General features: G+C 40.4%; 1 protein-coding gene and 1 pseudogene across 4 annotated transcripts in view; one reads left to right on the top strand and one right to left on the bottom strand.

Annotated features, from left to right (window-relative positions):
- Positions 1–20,699, top strand: part of APMAP (adipocyte plasma membrane associated protein) — a 39,745-nt gene that overhangs the window by 7,642 nt on the left and 11,404 nt on the right. Inside the window, exons 2-8 of one of the 4 annotated variants that reach the window (XM_024577068.3) lie at positions 2,425–2,541; positions 6,985–7,100; positions 13,511–13,603; positions 15,019–15,135; positions 16,287–16,461; positions 17,055–17,189; positions 17,644–17,836. In XM_024577068.3, the coding sequence (XP_024432836.1) occupies positions 2,425–2,541; positions 6,985–7,100; positions 13,511–13,603; positions 15,019–15,135; positions 16,287–16,461; positions 17,055–17,189; positions 17,644–17,836 (946 nt within the window). The remainder of the gene's footprint in view (positions 1–2,424; positions 2,542–6,984; positions 7,101–13,510; positions 13,604–15,018; positions 15,136–16,286; positions 16,462–17,054; positions 17,190–17,643; positions 17,837–20,699) is intronic. The other 3 variants (XM_045185133.2, XM_024577069.4, XM_024577070.4) reach the window with 3 other exon arrangements.
- Positions 1,044–1,424, bottom strand: LOC112319695 (nuclear transport factor 2 pseudogene; annotated as a pseudogene).

Genomic DNA, 20,699 nt, shown 5'->3' with positions numbered 1-20,699 from the left:
CATTAGGGACAGTTCTATGTTGACAGATTGCACAATGCAGCATCCCCCATGGAACTGCTTCTCTACTGGGGTGGGGAGGGGTGATTACCTCAGCCTACCAGAATGCTCATGTGGTCAGCGTTCACCATGGACAGCCACATGTCTTCACCCTTTCTCTCTCTTTGGGGTTCTGTTTTTAAAAGAACCACATGATCAAGTCTTTGCTGTCATTTTTACTTAGAGTTATTTCCATTGTGTTGAAAGACTTTAGGATACTTAGAGAAAATGTTGAGTTATAGATTGTCCCAGCCTCTGGAGTAGCAGTTTGCATAGTTGAGTCATTGACTTTTTTTTCTTCTTTTTGAAACCATCTTTGGAATATAATTTACATACCATAAAATTCACCCATTTAAATTGTTCAATGCAGTGAACAATTCAATATTCAGTATTTAGTATAATGACAGTTTTGCAACAATCACTACGATCTAAGTTTAGAACATTTTAATCACTGCTGACTTAAAAAAAATTAGGTGAAATTTACCCAACATAAAATTACCTTTCTTAGAGTGTACAGTTCAGTGGTATTTAGTGCTGGGCAATCACCAGCCCTCTAGTTATAAAACTTTTTCATCACCCCATAAAAACACCTTATACCCATTAAGTAATTATTCTGCATTTCCCTCTCCCACCAGAATGTCTATCAGTAAATGAGTGGATAAAAACAAATCATGGTATATACTTACAATAGAATATTATTGAGTCATTAAAAGTGCTGAAGTCCTGATATACAAGGCCTGTCCAGAAAAAGTCCAGCCATTGTTAATATAATGAGAATGATTCGCACGACATTGATGTAGCCTGGCAGCCAAGGAGAGTGGACTGGAATGTACATGAGTAAACAATGACCACTTCACTGTGCTAATCACTGTACTTCATTGTACTGGGCCCACTTCCACCATGGCCCTGCTCATTTGTATATGGTATTTGTAGCATCTGGAGGAGTGTGAATAGTATCAGGAAGAGGAGGGAGAAGGAAACAGCATGAGTGCTTGGTTGGGAGGAGGTCAGCCGAAGTTGTGCAGGGCAAGCCTGAAATGTCATTGGTGCAAACCCAAGCATCGTTGATGTTCTTTAATAGGAATATTTGGTAACCCCATGATGGGGTCTTCATCAGCCTTACGCTGGCCCACAACCATACTGATGATGCAGCTATCTGGCGTGGGCCGATGGTCTTGTGCCTTGGTGCTGTGCTGGATTTTCTGGAATGGAAGGCTAGACAAGTTCTCCACAATGGTAGCTTTCCCCTGAAATTGCTGTCCTTCCCATGCAAGGCATGATGCGTCAATGGAAATTGCGCCTAGTTGGGTTCTGTTGTTATCAAATAACTTGTAGTAATGTTGAATGAAGCTGGATCTAATCTGCTCCCAGATTGGCTTGTCTCCCATTCTGGAGCGTCACCAGGCCTCATTGAGACCTGAGGGTCTGAGACAATGGTGGCAGCGGAGTCAGAAACCCAGTGTGGTCTGCTGCTTTAATTTAATCTTGACGTCAAGTGTTTAGTAAATTTGAATACACTTAATATAGCAAATAATGATCCTGTAAAGTTTATTTAGTAGCAAGAGGCTAAATGTGTTCACTTTTTTTTTTTTACCAGGTGAGTAATGATGTAGGTGAGGATCATTTGAGAGAATTTTAGTCACTGTTGGTCATTTGTCCAAAAACTTAATGCATGATTCCCAAGGCAGATTTGGTATCTTCCCAGGGCTTTAGTATTGATGACTTGGAATTGTAATTTTATACATTCTTTCTAAATAACTGTCAGTATCTGTCAGACTCTTCTAGGTCAAAGAGCTGGGGTTACCTTTTGAAATCTTAAAAGTGTGATCTACAAATGAAATGGGGGGAATTGGATGCTCAGGAAGAAGTTGTTCTTCCTCTGCTTCATGAATTTGTCTCTGTCTCTTTTATTCACAGAACCTGAGAATCTAGGAACATACTATACTGAGTGTTGCTGCTTTGAATTCATGTACCAGAAAATAGTGGCTTTTGAGAAACAGCTATCTTCTCTGTAGATGAGTGTGTCTCCCTTCCCTTACTGTAATTCTTTATTCCCATTACTTTTTGTGTTCATCATTGCTTTGAGTTTTCTCTCTTTAAAACTCTACTAGAGGATTTAAGGTACAGCCTATTGTACTGTCTGGAAAATAACTTAAAAGAGTGTCCCACACAGCTGGAAGATTAAAAAAGAAAAAAAAGAACAAAAGCATGTTTGCCAATGCTAGTAAACAGTGCTAAAGTTTAATCACAAGCCACAGAAGTAGATGGTGTCATTGTGGAGATGCAGGGTGAGAAGCCTGTTCCTGCTGAAAGGGCTTTGAAACCAGTCGAGTTGTCACTGTCTGAGCCTCTGTTGATTACCTTTGTAATATATTTCTTTTCTGACAGCTCCTTTAGTGGCAGAGTTTTCCGAGTGACCTTTTTGATGCTGGCTGTTTCCCTCACTGTTCCCCTTCTTGGAGCCATGGTGCTGCTGGATTCTCCCATAGATCCACAGCCTCTCAGGTGAGCTGCCCCAGCAATTCTTGGGAGGGATTGCTCAGCAAAGTACAATAGGCCGGGATGATTTCTTGACTAACTAAACCAATCTGATTTGAAAGGTAAGTTATGAGAAATAAAGATTTGATTTTTTTGCCTGCATTTTATATTGAATTAGATGTTCCACACAATATATGCATGGTGTTGCCCATATTATTGTTTCAAAAACAAAACTATACAAATCAAAAACCAGAAGAATCCCAAATAAGAGAAGCTTAAGTATTAGACACAGTTAAGCTGAATTAATAAGTGGGAAAAGCATACACAAATGGAGGTTACTTTGTTTAAATTTTGTAAGTAACTGATTTAAAAAAAACTTTAATGTTCTTTTTTTCCTAAGTTACCTTTCCTCATTGGTGATCTGTGAATAATGCAGTGTGTTATAACTTGATAAACTAGTATACACTTAGGGAGTCCCATGAAATGTATTCTTATTCTTAGTTATATTAATACTGTGCCAGGCTCTTATTGCTGTGATTTATGACACTTATGTTGAGGTGGTACAAGAAGGTCATGCAGTCTGGTTCAATAAGTTCCTGTTTTCCATTGCAACTCCCTAGAGGGGTGAGCAGTCTGAAGTTTATTTTAAGTGAATTAGTCCATGTAAGGTTTTAAAAACTTCAGAAAGAACCATGTCTTATTTTGAAGTAAATATAACATATGCAACTCTGTAATGTGTTGGTGTTTTATATCTAACTGATACCTACCTACAGGACATATCAATTGTTCTGATCTTAGATTGACATACATAGAGAAGAGTCAATTTTTTGTTGTTGGATTGGAAAGTAGTTAAGGTACATGGTGTTCAAAACAGTTAGCTTGCGTAAGATTGAATGAGATTGACAATCGGTTGAGTCCTGGGTACTTTAGATTCATATGCGTGTTTGCTCTGTAATTTCTGGTGTGCCAATATTTCCTTGCAAGGACACCCTAGATGTTCTCTCTGAGAGGGTTCTGGGACACACTGCGGGGAGGGGCCTCTTTCTTGCTAACCCCTCTCAACATGTGCAAGGATGTGGCTCAGTCCAGTGCAAATAGAAACTGACCTGGACTTTTCTATTCATTTGGCGAGGTGAGAAAATGAACTGTGTCCACAGCTGGGGATTAAAGTCTGGGCTGGGGAGGTAGCCTTGGGAAAGAGGAGGAAAGTAGAGAGAGCAGGTAAAGATGGAGTTTCAGACTTGGAGTGGGAGGGATGGAGCTTAAGTGACGGAAGACCTTTGATATCAGTAAAGGTGAACTTATGTGTGGAAAGAGTGGTGAAGAGATTCAGAGGAAAGATGGTTGTGTACTCATGACCAGAAACTTAAAGGAAACATGGTCCATTAAGGATTTAAAGTTGTGCATGAGAGTTCTGCCTGGGCAGTAGATGAACCTGATGAGGAAGGAAAGGTGGAGAAAACTAGTGAAATCAGTGTGGCTGACAGGATCTCTCCCACAGGCTCAGATTTATGGAATGACTTGCTCAAAAATTGGAAGCATGGACCTCAAAGTGCAGAAGAAAAGCAGAGTGGCAGAGAGTGTAAGAACAGAAATAAATTGAGGTTTGGGAAAAATGATAATGACAACAGCAAAAAAAAGCCTTCTTTAAAACTCTCTTCAGAGCAAAAAGATCAAGGAAGGAGGAGACCCACAGTCTGGGGCAAGTGATGCAGTGTTGATGAGGACAGAAAAGCAGAGCTACTGGTTTATGCTCTATCTCAGTCATCACCCAGCCAAGAGAGGCGCCATGTACAATGGGATCAGGCCAACTGGCAGAATGGGAGGTCAGCAATGGCAGTGCCTTGGGAAGTCTACCTCCAGGGTGCTAATGACCTCTATTTGAGCTTAGACCATGCTTAGAAATCTCTGAGAAATCAGAGAACAGACAGACCAGGGACAAGGAGGGGTGGAACCCTTCCAGAGCAGGTCGTTATGCATTGGTTTCAGATCTAGGGAGTAAAGTCACCTAGAAGGCTGAAGGGCTTTACCAAAAACCTGATATGTGAAGCCACTTTCTTTTCCACTTTGGAAGATTGGAGGACTGTTATATACAGAACATATGTGGCATCCTGATTTCTGGAGGATGTTGTCCAGAGTTTTTCAGCGTACATTTGACACGTGGAGTTAGCAGGAGTTAGAGGAAATTAATGTGAATTATCAGGAGTTAATTAGTTAACAGAAGGTCACTGGCCTTAACCAGAGTCCATGTGGCCTGGCTTGCTGTGAGTGCTAATTTGGGCTTCCTGGGGCCGCTTTTCCTTGGTGCTTCTGCTGCCCGGGTGCAGGAATGGGAGTTCTTTTTTGCCTGTCCTTTGCATTTTCTGTTTTCTTCTTATCTCCCTGCCGAGGTAACACTTTAGCTCATTGTGGGCAGGATAGTATGTCATATACTGATTAGTTTGATTTTGCAAATATTTCCTGAGGACTTCCCGTGTGTAGAGAATTAGGTAAGGTCCAAGGACTGGGTGAGAGGGGCTGGTATCAGGTGTACCCTCCTCTATCCTTGGACTTTTTTTTTTTTTTTTTTCTAGATTTTATTTACTTATTTCAGAGAGAAGAGAAGGAAGGGAAAAAGAGAGGGAGAGAAACATCTATGTACAAGAGATACATAGATTGGTTGCCTTTTACACATCCCCAACTGGGGACCTGGCCATCAACCTAGGCATGTGCCCTGACCAAGAATCGAATCAGTGGCCTCTTGGTTCACAGGTTGGCACTCAGTCCATTGAGCCACACCAGCCAGGGCTATCCTTGGGCTTTATGTGTTTATGTTGTTCAGTCTTCACGTATACCTTTGGGAAGTATGATCTTTCCAAGGTCAGAATATGAAAGCAGATTTGTCCAACTCCATAGCTCAGGTTTTTCCATCAAACATGCAGGTTACAGTCCCGCTCTTCCTTTGGAAATAAAATTCCTAGTCAAATGAATTGTTTTTTTCAGCAAGTTGAAAATCATAAAGAGGGGGGAGAGGGGCAATTTAATTTGAAGGAAGTTTCTGCATAGTGCTCACTCAGAGGGGGTGGCAAGGGTGAAGTGCTTTGCCAGCAAGGCAGAAAGCTTTTTTTTCCAAATCCTCAACCACTCCCTCCATCCCCCTTGTGTCTCCCACTCTAGTGGTCTGGCTAGGAAACTGCTTTGCTAGAGGGCAGGGTGGGGAGGGAATTGGGAGATTCCCGTCCCACTCTTTCCACCTTCCCACTCCTTCTATAGTGTTCATCAGGAGCCTCCTATATGCCAGGTGGTTGGAATACAGCTGCGAAAAACAGAACAAATCCCTGATCTCATCTGCTCTAGTGGGGATAGAGAGACAGTAAACATAACAGAAGTAAGAAGCTGAAATGGGCTATGAACCCAATAGAGTTGGGGGGGACTGTGCTTTTGGGGGAGGTGTTGAATATTAAATTGGATGGTCAGAGCAGGCCTCACTGAGAAGGTGAGGGTGAGGGGAACAGCCAGTGCAAAGGACTTAAGATGGAAGATGCCTACTGCAGTCAAGAACCAGCAGGGAATGGCTGGTGTGGAGGGGTAGAGTGAAGTACTAGGAGAGGAGAGAGATAATTGACAGGCCAGATGGTGTAGGGCTAAGAGCCACAGCAAGGCTTTGGGTGAGATGGGGCCATTACAAGCCCTTGAGCAGATAAATGCTGTGATCTGACTATAGAGCTCACATGGGCTGCTGGGTTGAGAATAGACTATTGAGGACAGAGAGGAAGCAGGGGAGAAAAGATGGTTGCTTGGACCAGGGTGTTAGCAGAGGACATGGGGCAAAAGGGTTCAGTGATGTCTGTCTTTTAGAGGTGGCATCAGCATGATTTGCTGATGGATTGGGAGAAAGAATATGTGGAGGGAAAGATCTGAGGAGAGGGAAGAGTCCTGGAGCCCAATCTGAGTGAAGGAAGGGAGGCAGGGCCCAGTGGAAGCTGTCTTCAGAGAGGCCAGATGGGTCCTGAGGGTGCACCTATACTAGATGATAGGGCAGTGGCACCAGTTCCCTATGCACTCGTCTCATTTCTTCTGTCTTCTCCATGAAGCAAGGCTGTCAGCTGTGAAATGTCCACCTGGCTCCCCTCCATCTCCATTGGACTTTAATGGGAGGGCAACCACTGGGACTATAAATGCCAGGGTTGTGAATCAAGGGGTGTGGGGAGGTTTAACCTGCTGTGAGGCATTGGACCCGTACTAAACAGTTCAGGTGGGCAGAGGCCCTGGAGTGCTCTCAGGTGGCAGGTGATTGCAAATTTTTCAGATTTTGCAATGACCTGCCATCTGAGGGACAGTTTTTTCTTAACTTTTATATTTCTGGCAGATAAGGATATTATTGGAATGAACGCTCTATGTCAATGGAATTGTGCATGTTGTAGGTCCTCAGTAAACACTTTCTTCATGTATTTTCTATAGACAAATCCGTATAATTGCGTTATTTTACAGCTTCAAAGAACCGCCTCTCTTGCTTGGTGTTCTGCAACCAAATACGAAGTTACGACAGGTGGAAAGGCTATTCGAAAATCAATTTATTGGGCCAGAGTCCATAGCAAATATTGGGGGTAAGTAAACCCTTGGAACTTCAGACTCTGTCTGGGATAACTTTGAGGATGTCTGTTGCTTGGAGGGGGGATTCCATAGGAACAGCCACTGGCACCCTGCTCCTGGTTTGGGGAGCCCTTGCCATCTTTAGCTGCAGATGTTGTGTGATGTGCATGTGTTTGTTAGGCAGATGTCCTGGGGGAGCTTCTCGGCGCTTTGAATTATGGGCCATTTTAGTATGGGGTGATTTTGAGTTCTTTTCTGAGGAGCACTTTATTCGGCTCAAATTGTTGGACCCATTAAAAAGACATGAAAAAATGCAGACATTGATGTTTAGTTCATGTATTAAAGTTATGTAGGTATTTCTTGACAGGACATTGTTTCTTACCTGAGTTCGTATAGATTTCATTTTTGAAAAGAATATAAATGATTCTTAATATTTCTACTTTTTTTTTTTTCTTTAGAATTGTCCAAACCTAAGAACTAGAATTGGGTCTGGTGCTTATACTAGAGTCTCTAGCAACTTGAAACAGTGCACTTTCTATTAGAATGAGAATTGAGCTTTGGAATGAAAAGATAAAGTTAAAGTTGTTGTACTAAATATGGTATGAGGATTTCTGAGCAGCTTAACTGGGCACTCTGCTTCTAATTCTAAAGTACTGTATGTTTTCTGTGAAGTAGTTTTGGACAGTGCATTGGGAGTGCTCTTTAGTTTTGTTTTGAAGACAGACCAGGGCCACTCCCCCTGTGGTATTGACCATTTGTCTTTCCCAGACCTCTTGTTTGATGAGGACCCAAACACTGGTGGATTGCTGCAGTGGTTTGTTTGGCTGGCAAAGTCAGAATTGTTTCAAGAGGGATAGGTACTTCATGATAGAACTTCTTATTTCCACAAAAAGACATTGACGTTTAATATTAATACATTTTTTCAAAAAAATTTTTTTTGGTGAAAAAATCAAATTTTGGAGGTCAAAACTGGAGCTTGGAGGAGTTAAAGTGATTTTTTTAAAACTTTCAAAGAGAAGTCTATTCTTGTCTTTTTCCTTTCTCCCTGGGTGAACATCTCATTGTACTCTATCAGCAGATCAAGGCCTGGTGACATTTCTGGTTAGGTACAAGGAGTGGCAGAGGGCAGGGGGGGCCCTGTCTAGTTAGCCTCCTGCAGGTGTGAACCCTAAGGAGGACCCCAGAGACCCGTTGCTGCTGCCTTATTTGGAAGTTGTTCTGGTGGGTGGTTGGCATGTTGCTGACAGTTGAGGAAGGCACCAGCCCTAGGAGGTACTTGAGTAAATCAGTCACTAATTAATGTGTGTGTGTTTTTTTAGAGATTTTATTTACTTATGTATTTTTTTAGAGAGAGGGGAAGGGAGGGAGAAAGAGAGGGAGAGAAACATCAATGTGTGGTTTCCTCTTGCGTGCCCCCAACTGGGTACTTGGACCACAACCCAGGCCTGTGCCCTCACTGGGAATCAAACAGGCAACCCTTTGGTTCGCAGGATGGCACTCAATGCATTGAGCCACACCAGCCAGGGCTAATATGTTTTAATTTTTTAAAAACAGACTTGACTTTTCGGAGTAATTTTAGGTTCACAGTAAAATTGAGGGGGAAGTACAGAGATTTCCCATATTTACCTTCCCCTGACATGTGCACAGCTTCCCCCATTATCAGGATTCCACATCAGGTGGTATATTTGTTACAGTTGACACATTATCATCACCCAACGTCCATAGTTTACATTGGGGTTCACTCTTGGTGTTGTATATTCTGTGGATTTGGACAAATGTAATAATGTGCCCATTATTCAAGTATCATACAAAATGGTTTTACTGTCCTAAAAATCCTCTGTGCTCTGCCTATTTATCCTTCCCTCCCCTCAACTTGCCCAGGCAATCACTGATCTTTTTACTGCTTTAATAGTTTTTGTCTTTTCCAGAATTTTATATAGTTGGAACCAGACAGCATGCAGCTTTTTCAGATTGGCTTCTTTCACTAAGTAATATGCATTTAAGGTTCCTCTATGTCTTTTCATGCCTTCATAGCTCTTTTCTTTTTATTCCTGAATAATATTCCATCACCTAGATGTATTACAGTTTATCTATTTACTGATTGAAGAACATCTTGGTTGCTTCCAAGTTTTGGCTATTATTCATAAAGTTGTTATAAATATCTGCATTCATTTTTTTGTGTGGATATGTTTCCATCTCATTTGGGTAAATACCAAGGAGCACAATTGTTGGATCTTATGGTAGGAGTATATTTGTTTGTAAGAAACCACCAAACTGTCTGCCAAAGTAGCTGTACCATTTTATTTTATATTCCCACCAATGAATATAAAATAAATGAATATATTCATTCTCAGCAATGAATGAGAGTTCCTGTTACTCTGTATTCTCACCAGCATTTGGCGTTGTCAGTGTTCCAGATTTTGGCCATTCAAATAGGTGAGTGGTGGTATATCATTGTTTTATTTTGTAGTTCCCTAATGACATAGATGATGAGCATCTTTTCATATGCTTATTAACCATCTGTTTAAGTCTTCTGGCAATTTTAAAAATTGAGTTATTTTCTTATTGTTGAGTTTTAAGAGCTCTTTGCATATTATGGATAACACTCCTTTATCAGATGTGTTTTCTCTCAATATTTTCTTCCAGTCTGTGACTTGTCATCTCATTCTCAACAGTGCCTTTATAGAACAGAAGTTTGAAAATTTTTAAAAAAGATTTTACTTATTTATTTTAAGAGAGAGGGGAAGGGGGGATTAAAAGAGGGAGAGAAACATCGATGTGCAAGAGAAACATCGATTGCTTGCCTCTCACATGCCCACAACCAGAGACCCAGGCATGTGCCTTTACTAGGAATCGAACCTGCGACCTTTTGGTTCTCAGGTGGGCACTCAATCCATTGAGCTACACCAGCCAGGGCAGATGTTTTTAATTTTCATGCAGTCCAGCTTATCAGTCCTTTCTTTCATGGATTGTCTTCATGATTACATCTAAAACTTTTATCTCCACACCCAAGGTCAACTAGTTAACACTGATATTATCTGGTAGGAGTTCTACAGTTCTGCATTTTACATTTAAGTCTATTTTGAGTTAATTTTTGTTAAGGTTGTAAGATCTGTAGGTCTGTGTCTAGATTTTTTTTGTGTGTGCATTGGATGTCCAGTTTTTCCAGCACAGTCCAGTCTTTTGTAGAAAAGACTGTCTTTGCTCTATTGTACTGCCTTTGCTCCTTTGTCAAAGATGAGGTGACTATATTTATGTGGCTCTGTTTCTGGACTCTATTCTGTTCCACATATCTATTTAACTTTTCTTTTTCCATTATCATGCTGTCTTAATTACTGTAGCTTTATAGTAAGTCTGAAGTCAAGTAGTGATAGTCCTCTGATGTTCTTTGATATTGTGTTCACTCTTCTGGATCTTTTGCTTTTCCATATTTAAACTTTGTAATCAGTTGGTGGATATCTATGAAATAACTTGCTGGATTTTGATTGGGATTGCTTTAAGTATGTAAATCAAGTTAGGAAAAACTGACATCTTGACAATATTGACTCTTTGTGTCCATAAACATGGGATATCTCTCCATTTATGTAGTTTTTTGATTTTTCGTTATAGTTTTACAGTTTTTCTCATGTAGTGATTTATTTTTAGACCTCAACTGTTTCATTCTTTTGGATGCTAATGTAAATGATATTCTGTTTTTAATTTCAAATTTTACTTGTTCATTGCTGGTATATAGGAAAGCAATTGACTTGAAAGTTATCCTTGTATCCTGCAACCTTATTAGTTCCGGGAGGTTTTGTTGTTGACTCTTTTGGGTTTTCTGCTTAGATAATTATGTCATCTGTGAAGAAAAACAATTTTAGTTCTTTCTTCTCAATTAGTATAGACTTTATTTCCTTTTCTTATTTTATTGAATGAGCTAAGGTTTCTAGTGCAATATTGTAAATGAGTAGTGAGAGGGGACATTCTTCCATTGTTCCTGATCTCAGGGAGAAAGCTTCTAGTTTGTTACCATGAAGTATGAGGTCAGCTATACATTTTTCTTTTTTTAAAATAAATGTTCTTTATCAAGTTGAGGAAGTTTCCTTCTGTTTCTAATTTGTTGAAAGTTTTATCATGAATGGCTGCTGAATTTTGTCAACTACTTTTTCTGCATCTATTGCTGTGATCATGTGATTTTTCTTTAGCCTGTTGATGTTATGGATTACTTAATTGATTTTCAAATGTTGAACTAGCTTTGCACACCCTGGATAAATCCCAGTTGGTTGGTTGTATAATTCTTTTTACATATTGTTGGATTAGATTTGCAAATATTTTGTTGAGGATTTTCGTATCTTTGTTCATGAGAGATATTGGACCATATCTCTTATGACTTTGGCTTGGCTAATAGGGCAGTGCTGGCTTCATAGAATAAATTAGGAAGTATTCCCTCTGCTTTTGTCTCCTGGAGGAGATTGTAGAGAATTAATATTTCTTCCTTAAATGATCATTAGTATTCACCAGTGAACCCATTTTAGCCTAGTGTTTTCTGTTTTGGAAGTTATAAATTATTGATACATTTCTTCAATAGGTATAGCCTTACTCAAATTGTCTTAGTTCTTGTGTGAGTTTTGGCAGATTGTATCTTTAGGGAATTGGTTCATTTTCATCTAGATGATGAAATTTGTGGGTATAGGGTTGTTCATAATACTTCTTTATTATCTTTTTAATGTCCATGGAGTCTATATGATGTTCCCTCTTCCATTTCTGAGGTTGGTAATTTGCATTTGCTCTTTTTTTCCCTTAGTTTGGCTAGAACATTATCAATATTATTGGTCTTTTCAAAGAACTAGTTTTTTTGTTCGTTTTCCCTATTGATTTTCTGTTTTCAGTTTCATTGATACTCTAATTTTTATTATTTCTTTCTGCTTGTATTGGATTTAATTTTCTCTTCTTTTTCTAGTTTCCTAAGGTGGAAGCTTAGATGGTTTATTTAACTTTATTTTCATTTTTTAAAAAGATTTTATTTTTTTCTTAGAGAGAGGGGAAGGGAGGGAGAAAGAGAGGGAGAGAAACATCGATGTGTGAGAGAGAAACATCGATTGGTTGCCTCTCACATGCCCCCAACTGGGTCCTGGCCTGCAACCCAGGCATGAACCCTGACCCAGGATCAAACTGGTGACCTTTTGGTTTGCAGGCTGGTGCTCAACCCATTGAGCCATACCAGCCAGGGGTAGGTGGTTTGTTTTAGATTTCTCTTCTAATATATGCATTTGGTGCTGAAAATTTCTCTCGAAGCACTGCTTTTGCTGCATTCCACAGATTTTGATAAATTGTTTTTATATTTTCATTTTGTTAAATTTTTAAAAAATTTCTCTCAAGACTTCTTCTTTGACCCATGTGTTATAAAGAGGTGTGTGTTATTTAATCTCCAAGTATAATGTGATTCTTCCAGCTTTCTTTCTGTTTATTCCTAGTTTAATTCCATTGTGGTCTGAGAGCAGGCATTATATAATTTCTAGCTTTTTAAAATGTGTTAAGGTATGCTTTATTGCACAGAATGTGTTCTAATTTGGTGATTGTTCCATGTGAGCTTGAGAGGAATGTATATTTCACCAGTTGGATTACCTAGTTGATAGATATCAATTATATTCAGTTGATTGATGGTGCTGTTTAGTTCAACTGTATTTTGCTGAGGTCTCCAACACTAACCGTGGATTGATTTATATATTTCGACACTTTGTTATTAGGCATGTACACATTAATAATGTCTTCATGCAGAATTGACTCTTTATCATTATGTAATGTTGGGTTTTATTCCATTGACAACTTGCTCTGAAGTTGTCTGTCTGAAATTAATATAGCTAGTTTAGCTTTCTTTTGTTAAGTGCTGACATGATATTTGTCCAGTCCTCTATTTTTAATGTCTATGTGTTTTTATATTTAAAGTGGGTTTCTTACAGACAACATATAGTAGGTTCTTTTTTTTTTTTATCTACTCTGACTTCTAAGTCTGTCTGTTAATTGGTATATTGAGACCATTAATGTTTAAAGTAAGAGTTAAAGGACTTGGGTTAGCAGCTACTATATTTGTTACTGTTTTCTTTCATTGCCCTTGTTGTTTATTACTAATTTTGTCTTCTACTGTCTACCCTTTGCAGTTTTTATGATTTCATTTTTTGTCCTTTCTTAGCATATCAGTTACTTTTACAAAGCTTTTTTTTTTGTGGTTGCCCTAGAATTTGTAATGTACATTTAAAAAAAATGTAATATGCCTTGGGCCAGTGTGGCTCAGTTGGTTGGAGCATTGTCCAAGTAACCTAGCTGGGGGTGTGATCCCTGGTCTGGCTGCATGAGATCCTTGGTCTGGGCATGTATAGGAGGCAGCCAGTCGATGGTTCTCTCTTGCATTGATCACTCTTATTCTTTTTTATATTTTTTTAAACAGATGTGATGTTTTCTGGTACAGCAGATGGCCGGGTTGTAAAATTTGAAAATGGTGAAGTAGATACCATCGCCCGGTTTGGGTCAGGCCCATGCAGTAAGTCAGTTCCAGTCCCCCTCTTATATGTCTCTTCCAGTCATTCAGAAAGGTGCCAAATGGCCTTGTGTAAGTCAGGTTCACCCTTGGAGAAAAAGAGCCCTGACCACCTGGCAGAGAGCCTGACTTGGGTGTTATCATGTGCTCTTTATTTGCCAGTTGTCCTTGGACCTTATGGTGCCTGGTTGTCATCTCTCATGTCAGTTTCCCAGCAAGGCAGTGGCCATGGCATATGCTGGTTACTTCTCAGCCCTACACGACTTGCCATTCTGCAGAGGCCTGTGCTCACTTTTGAAGTAACTTGAAGATTAATAGGTGTTGTCTAAGTGCTACTAGAGCAAAGCAGTTGGCTTTGCCATTACTTGGATGCTTAAATGGGATTCCTGCTTTAGCTTCTCAGAAATTTCAGCAGTGTCATTCAAAATAAAAATACGCTGAAGTCACTTCAATTTTAGAAAACTAGAGTAGAATAATCTTATTGTTCAAACACTTGTAGTCCTGACTTCATATTAGTTATCACTTTTAAATAGGTAGAATGTTTTTGTAAAAATGATGCATTTTCATTGTGAAATGCAAACAATGCAAAGGTACAATGAAGAGAAGAAAAAATAACCCCATTTTTTTTCATATGTAACTGTTACTGACATTTTAATGAATAACTTTGCAGATATCTTTCTGTTCATGGATACTTACAGCCATCCATGGTTATGGGGGATGGAATCATACTCTACATTTGGTTCTTTACCCTGCCTTTTTCCACTCTATATTTCGGCTCTAAACACCTCTAGTAAGCACTCTGCGGCAAGCACCCCTGCTTCTGCTGTAAGCTCCTCTGCTGTACGCATTCCATAGTAAACACCCTACAGTGGGCATCCTTTAGTAAGTACTTACAGTAAGCACCTCACAGTAAGCTTTCCACAGTGGACACCCTGAAGTAAGCACCCTGCAGTAAATACGCATTTCCACGAGTGTAGGTATTAGAGCAAGAGAGTTAATCTAAGAAATAAAATAGTAACTCTCCCTTTATACCATGTGGAAAGGAAGCCATCATGCTCCTAGATGGGGAGGCTATTGGGATTAACCTCCCAACTCCTGAGGTTCTGTGGGGATTCTGGAGTCGAAGCCTGGTTCCTGGTGAAGTACCTGAGTTAACTGTTCAAGTCCTGAGATGTGAACATGATTCTTTGGTACCAGATCTGGATTCTCAGGTGGTCCCTCTGGACATGCTGGGCAGTTGTCCTAAATTCTAGGGTACTGGAATACTGGCGGGTGGGTCTGTCTGCAATGTCATGGTCTTTTTTGTTCTCTACAGCACCATGCGTAGTTAGGAAGGGATAGATGAAGTGCCTGTATATTGATGGGGGCACAGACAGAATCAAGACCAGCCACCAAATTATGTCCATTTGTTTCTCTAGAAACCCGAGATGATGAACCTACATGTGGGAGACCCCTGGGCATCCGGGCGGGGCCCAATGGGACCCTCTTTGTTGCTGATGCCTATAAGGGACTGTTTGAAGTAAATCCCTGGAAACGTATGTGACAATATTTTGTTTCCTTCTGTGGTGATATCAGATTTTTAAAACAATATGTGCATAAGTGGATTTAATAGAATTTGTTCAATACAGTCTACTGGAGACTCTAATATTTTCTTACTCATTGACTAGTACAAAAGCATTACCTTACAAATACCAGCTAATATAAATACCACATAAATTCCTACTCATGTTCATTTAGTTAATATCCCAATTTCCTCTGGTGTTAGTTTTGGCTACAGGTCTCAACAGGACTTATTTTGAGGATGTTAGCCCTCCTCCTTCCATCTTTATTTTTCTTTGTCTTTCTTTATGTCTTGTCTTTCTGTTTTTCTACCTCTCAGTCTTTTCTTATCCTTACCCTTTGTCTCTGCTTTCATTTTCTTTCTCCAGCTCCTCCTGTCGTTCCTCTCTCCTGACTGGTCAGGATGTCACCTTGACCAGCAGTGTAACATTTGCTGTGTGTGCTTTAGCAGGGGAGGGTGCTATTATAGAGGGGTTTGTTATCATGGGTGGTGCATGGGACCCTGGGTTCAGGCACTACAGACTGAGTGCATGGGTCTGCTGTGCCATTGGCTGGCTCTGTGACTATGTAAGTTATTTGTCCTCTCTGTGCTCACTTTCCTCATTTATGAATAGGGATAATGTAGTTGCCTGTCTAGTGGGATTGTTGTGAGAGTTTAAGTGCTATACATGGGAAGAGCTTAGCACTTAATAAATGTTTGTTCTACTCTTTAAAAAACTTACTACTTTTCTTATTTCTTTATTTAAAAGCAAATGGATAGAACATTTTATATTTCTCTCAAACAAATAGAAAATTACCTTTTACCTAAGACTTTCAATAGATTTTTAGTCAGTTAAGTCTCGATAAGAAAAAATTCCTAATCCTTAGAGGAAGGGTTTTGCTTTAATGTAGTCTAAAAAAAAATTCATCAATTAACTGATGAAAGAAAGAAAAACATTGTTTTTACTATAAGAAGGAATAAGTCTTCTGACATTGGCATGGAGAACCTCACTTTAGTTTTTTCTTTTTAAGTCAGGCTAATAAATATTTTGAAGCAATTGAGATACAAGTTCTTAGAATGAAAGCAAGTCTCCTTCTCCCTCCTTTCTTTATTTTCTTCCTTTCTTTTTCTTCTTTGCTACTTCAGGTGAAGTGAAATTGTTGCTGTCCTCTGACACACCCATTGAGGGGCGGAAAATGTCCTTTGTGAATGATCTTACAATAACTCGGGATGGGAGGAAAATTTATTTTACGGATTCCAGCAGCAAGTGGCAAAGACGAGATTATCTGCTTCTGGTTATGGAAGGAACAGACGATGGGCGGTGAGTATGTATTTTATATCTTCTGCTCAGTAAGATCATCAGTCAGGCAAGGTAACTTTAGCAGAGCTGATTACTTCTAGGAAACTTGGGAGTATTTCTGAGCATAATATTTCAGCATTTCAGATAGGACCTTAATGGCTTCTGGAAATGGGTGATGGATACAACAAACCAGGCAAGATGGTCTTACTTTCTCTTTGATGAGAAGAAATAAAAATAGGCCAGTCCATGTGCAGGTGTGGTCTAGGCAGTTTGGGAAAGACCTACAAGCAGGCCAAGGTTTTAGGTCATCCCTCTAATGGAGAACTATGAGGCTAGAGCCATGGTGGCCTCCCTGGTGCTGAGCCAGCTCCCAGGTCAATGAGAGACCTGACTGGGGAATGTCTGGAGGGGATGCCTGGGGCTGCCGTGGATGGGGAAGAGCCCCTAGAGACCAACTGTGAACCATATTTGAGCAGGGGACCACCAGGGGCCTTCATTCTAGTGTAAGGTTGAGTCCCCTTCCGCAGGTCCCTGCCCAGAGGGGAGCAAGGCTCCCAACCAGCAAGACAGTCATGTACTCTCCCTGTGTGACCTTTTGCTATTGGCATCCACAGCCTGCTAGAGTATGATACAGAGACCAAGGAAGTAAAGGTTTTACTGGACCAGTTGCGGTTCCCTAATGGAGTGCAGCTTTCTCCTGCAGAGGACTTCATCCTGGTGGCAGAGACGACCATGGCAAGGATAAGAAGGTGCGCGTAGTATCTGCTGGGCTATCATTGATCACTAGAGCTCCTTGTGCCCAGGATGGGCATGGAGGTGTTGATGGACAGAATCTGAGAATCAGCAGGGCACCTTATCCTTTGTGTAATACTGATAAACAACAAACTTGAGTGTATTTTTTCCTCCCATTTCTCAGACTACTTGAGTGTCACAGTCTGCAAGACTCTTAATTTAATTCTGACTGTGCATCCAAGGTTCCTTTCCCTATCAGTGAGTCTTGGCCCACCACCTTTTCCTGAAACTCTGTCTAGCTGGACCCAGGGTTCATGAGTACTTCTTTCAGTAGGTATACCTTTGTTTATAATGGACATGTTTATAGTTGTTTCCATAAACTTACTGGAACCAAGACTGATTTGGTGCTTGGCTAAAATTTTTTCTTAAATTGGGGGCTGTTGCTCATAGCTGCTTGGGTGAATTTTTCAGATTCTACGTGTCTGGCCTGATGAAGGGAGGGGCCGACCTGTTCGTAGAGAACCTGCCTGGATTCCCAGACAACATCCGGCCCAGCAGTTCTGGAGGGTACTGGGTCTGCATGGCAACCATTCGCTCCAACCCTGGGTTTTCAATGTTGGATTTCTTATCCGAGAGACCTAGTATTAAAAGAATGATTTTTAAGGTAACTGAAAACTGAATTCCAAAAATCAAAACTATAATTAGAAGATGTATCTAATTATGATCTCTCTTGATTTATAGCTCTGGAAATTCTAGTTCTGCTTATAATATTTAGTACTTTTAATGACTTCTTTAATACACCTTTTATTTTTCACCTTGACATGTAAACTTAAACATTTGGACTCTGATTTTTTTCTTCTGGTTTTCAGGTCTGGGTGTTTTTATCATCACTCTTACCATCATGACCTTTTGGGGCCTATATCCTCCTGTCAGCCTCACTCTTGCTCTGAGATGGCTTTTTTCGGACCTTTTCCCCCGTCCTCCAAACTCTGCAACCTGGCCGCCTCCTTCCTGCTAGCAGACGACACTGCTTCTCCTCAAAGGGTTATCAGATGAGTCTTCCTGTGGCCACACATGTAAACCCACTCACCTTTACACCTCATTCTGCCTTGTTCCCTCCTACCTTCTTGGTCAGTCACCCCCCTCTATAGGACGTTGCACACCAAATTCTTTTCCATTAAAAAAAAAAATCATCCACCCTCACCAGTAGCCCTTCAAAATAGCCTTTAAATGACCCTTCAACATAGCCTTTAAATGTTCGTCATCCTACCCTTTTTCCCAGTGATGTCCATGAAATGCTCCAATGTAACTTAGCATGTTTTACAATGGGGCTAATAACTTGCTGATACTGACAGGTGCTTTCTTCAGAAAGAAATCTTATTTTCTGAAAAGCTCCATTTTATAGCCTGAACAGTATTTGAAATTGGTGTTGAATATTTTAATAGCTAATAAAATATTTGTAACTTAATGTCCTGGAAGGTGCTATGGTGCCTGGACCTGTGTTCTAGGCCCTGGAGAGGGGCTGCATATACCTGCTTAGTCAGACTGGCCCATGGCTTTCAGTGTTGTTTGACTTTAATGGGTCATTGTAGAAAATCATAATCTGTTCAGAAACAACACATTCCTCCTCTTTGTCTTATTGGCTTCAGAGCCAGAATCTGTTCCCATTGGAACCTAGGAGGAGGCAGAATGGTAGGGTGGGCAAGAAGAGGGGTTTTGAAGAAGACTTCATCAACTGTGGGACCATGGGCAGATGTTATGGTCTCTCTGCCTCAATTTCTCCATCAGTGAAGTGGGAATTCAATAGGTGATGAAAAAATGTAATGAGAATATGTACAGTATGCACTTTGCTGAGTGTAGTAAGTGTTCAGTTTCTGTACCTGTCAGTTTTTCTACAGCAAGGATGTAATCTCTTGGTGGTGGGTGTTTGTTTCTTTCCCTTTATAGAATGTGTGCTTCTTCCGAGTGGGTATTGATTATACTATTGCAGTTGTCCCAACTTTTCCCCCTTTTGCCCCTTCCACCCAATACCCCCCACTCCCTCAGGCACTCCTCACTGCATTGTGAATGTCCATGGGTCATGTATATAAGTTCTTTGGCTACTCCATTTTTTATACTGTGTTTTACATCCCCATCGTTGTTCTGTAACTACCTATTTGTACTTCTTAATCCCCTCACCACTTCACCCATTCCCCCACACTCCCCTCCCACCTGGCAACCATCAAAACACTCAGTATCCATGAGTCTGTCTCTTCTTCGTGTTTGCTTAGTTTGTTTTTTAGATTCAACTGTTGATAGATAATGTATTGCCATTTTATTGGTCATAGTTTTGATCTTCTTTTTTTAAAATAAGTCCCTTTAACATTTCATATAATAATGGTTTGGTGATGATGAACTCCTTTAGTTTTTTCTTGTCTGGGAAGCTTTTTATCTGCCTTTCAATTCTAAATGATATCTTTGCTGGGTGGAGCAATCTTGGCTGTAGGTCCCCACTTTTTATGACTTTGAATATTTCTTGCAGTCCCTTCTAGCCTGCAGAGTTTTTTTTGCGAATCAGTTGACAGTCATATGGGAACTCCTCTGTAGGTAACTAACTGCTTTTCTCTTGCTGCTTTTAAGATTATCTCTTTATCTTTAACCTTTGGCATTTTAATTATGATGTGTCTTGGAGTGGGACACATGATGTGTCTTTGATTGGAAGCCAATCAAATCCATGGCTTCCACTTGTTTGGGACTCTGCTTCCTGGACTTGCATGTCTATTTACTTTACCAAATTAAGGAAGTTTTCTTTCATTATTTTTCTCAAATAGATTACCAGTTTCTTGCTCTTTCTTTTCTCCTTCTAGCACCCCTATTATGCTTATTGATTTGATTCTTGGCTTCATTAGTGAATCCTTCATTTCTGATGGGATCTTTTTTATGGTGTTGAGGTCCTCAGTAAGTTCCTTGAGTATCCTTATAACCAGTGTTTTGAACTCTGCATCTGATAGATTGCTTATCTCCCTTTTGTTTAGTTGTTTTTCTGGAGTTTTGATCTGTTCTTTCATTTGGGCCATGTTTCTTTGTCTCCTAATTTTGGCAGCCTCCTTTTGTTTGTTTCTATGTATTAGGTAGAGCTGCTATGACTTCCTGTCTTTGTAGCATGGCCTCAAGTAGTAGGTGTCCTGTAGGGTCCAATGGCACAGCCTCTCCTATCACCCATGCTGGGTCTTTGAGGTGTTCCTTTCATGTGGGCTGATTACACCCTTCTCTTGGAGTTGAGCCTTGATTGCTGTTGGCAGGTCAATAGGAGGGATTTACCCAAGTCAGTCAGCTTCAAGGACTGGCTATGACCACTGACCACCAACCTCCACCCTCATGCAGGATCAGCTGTGCAGGCTCAGGGGGGTAGTGCTCCGTTGTGGTCTGTAGCTGTCCTGTAGGATGTGCAGGCTCTGGGCTTTCCCAGGTGGTACAGGCCAAGCTGGCTCCCACCTGTGTTTTGCCCAGGCCTACCCTGCCTGGGCTATAAAGCAATCTGAGATGGC

Source organism: Desmodus rotundus, chromosome 6 (assembly GCF_022682495.2).
Source record: "Desmodus rotundus isolate HL8 chromosome 6, HLdesRot8A.1, whole genome shotgun sequence".
Classification (NCBI taxonomy): domain Eukaryota; kingdom Metazoa; phylum Chordata; class Mammalia; order Chiroptera; family Phyllostomidae; genus Desmodus; species Desmodus rotundus.
The sequence above is the reverse complement of the archived record's forward strand: the minus strand, read 5'-3'. Positions and strand labels throughout refer to the sequence as shown.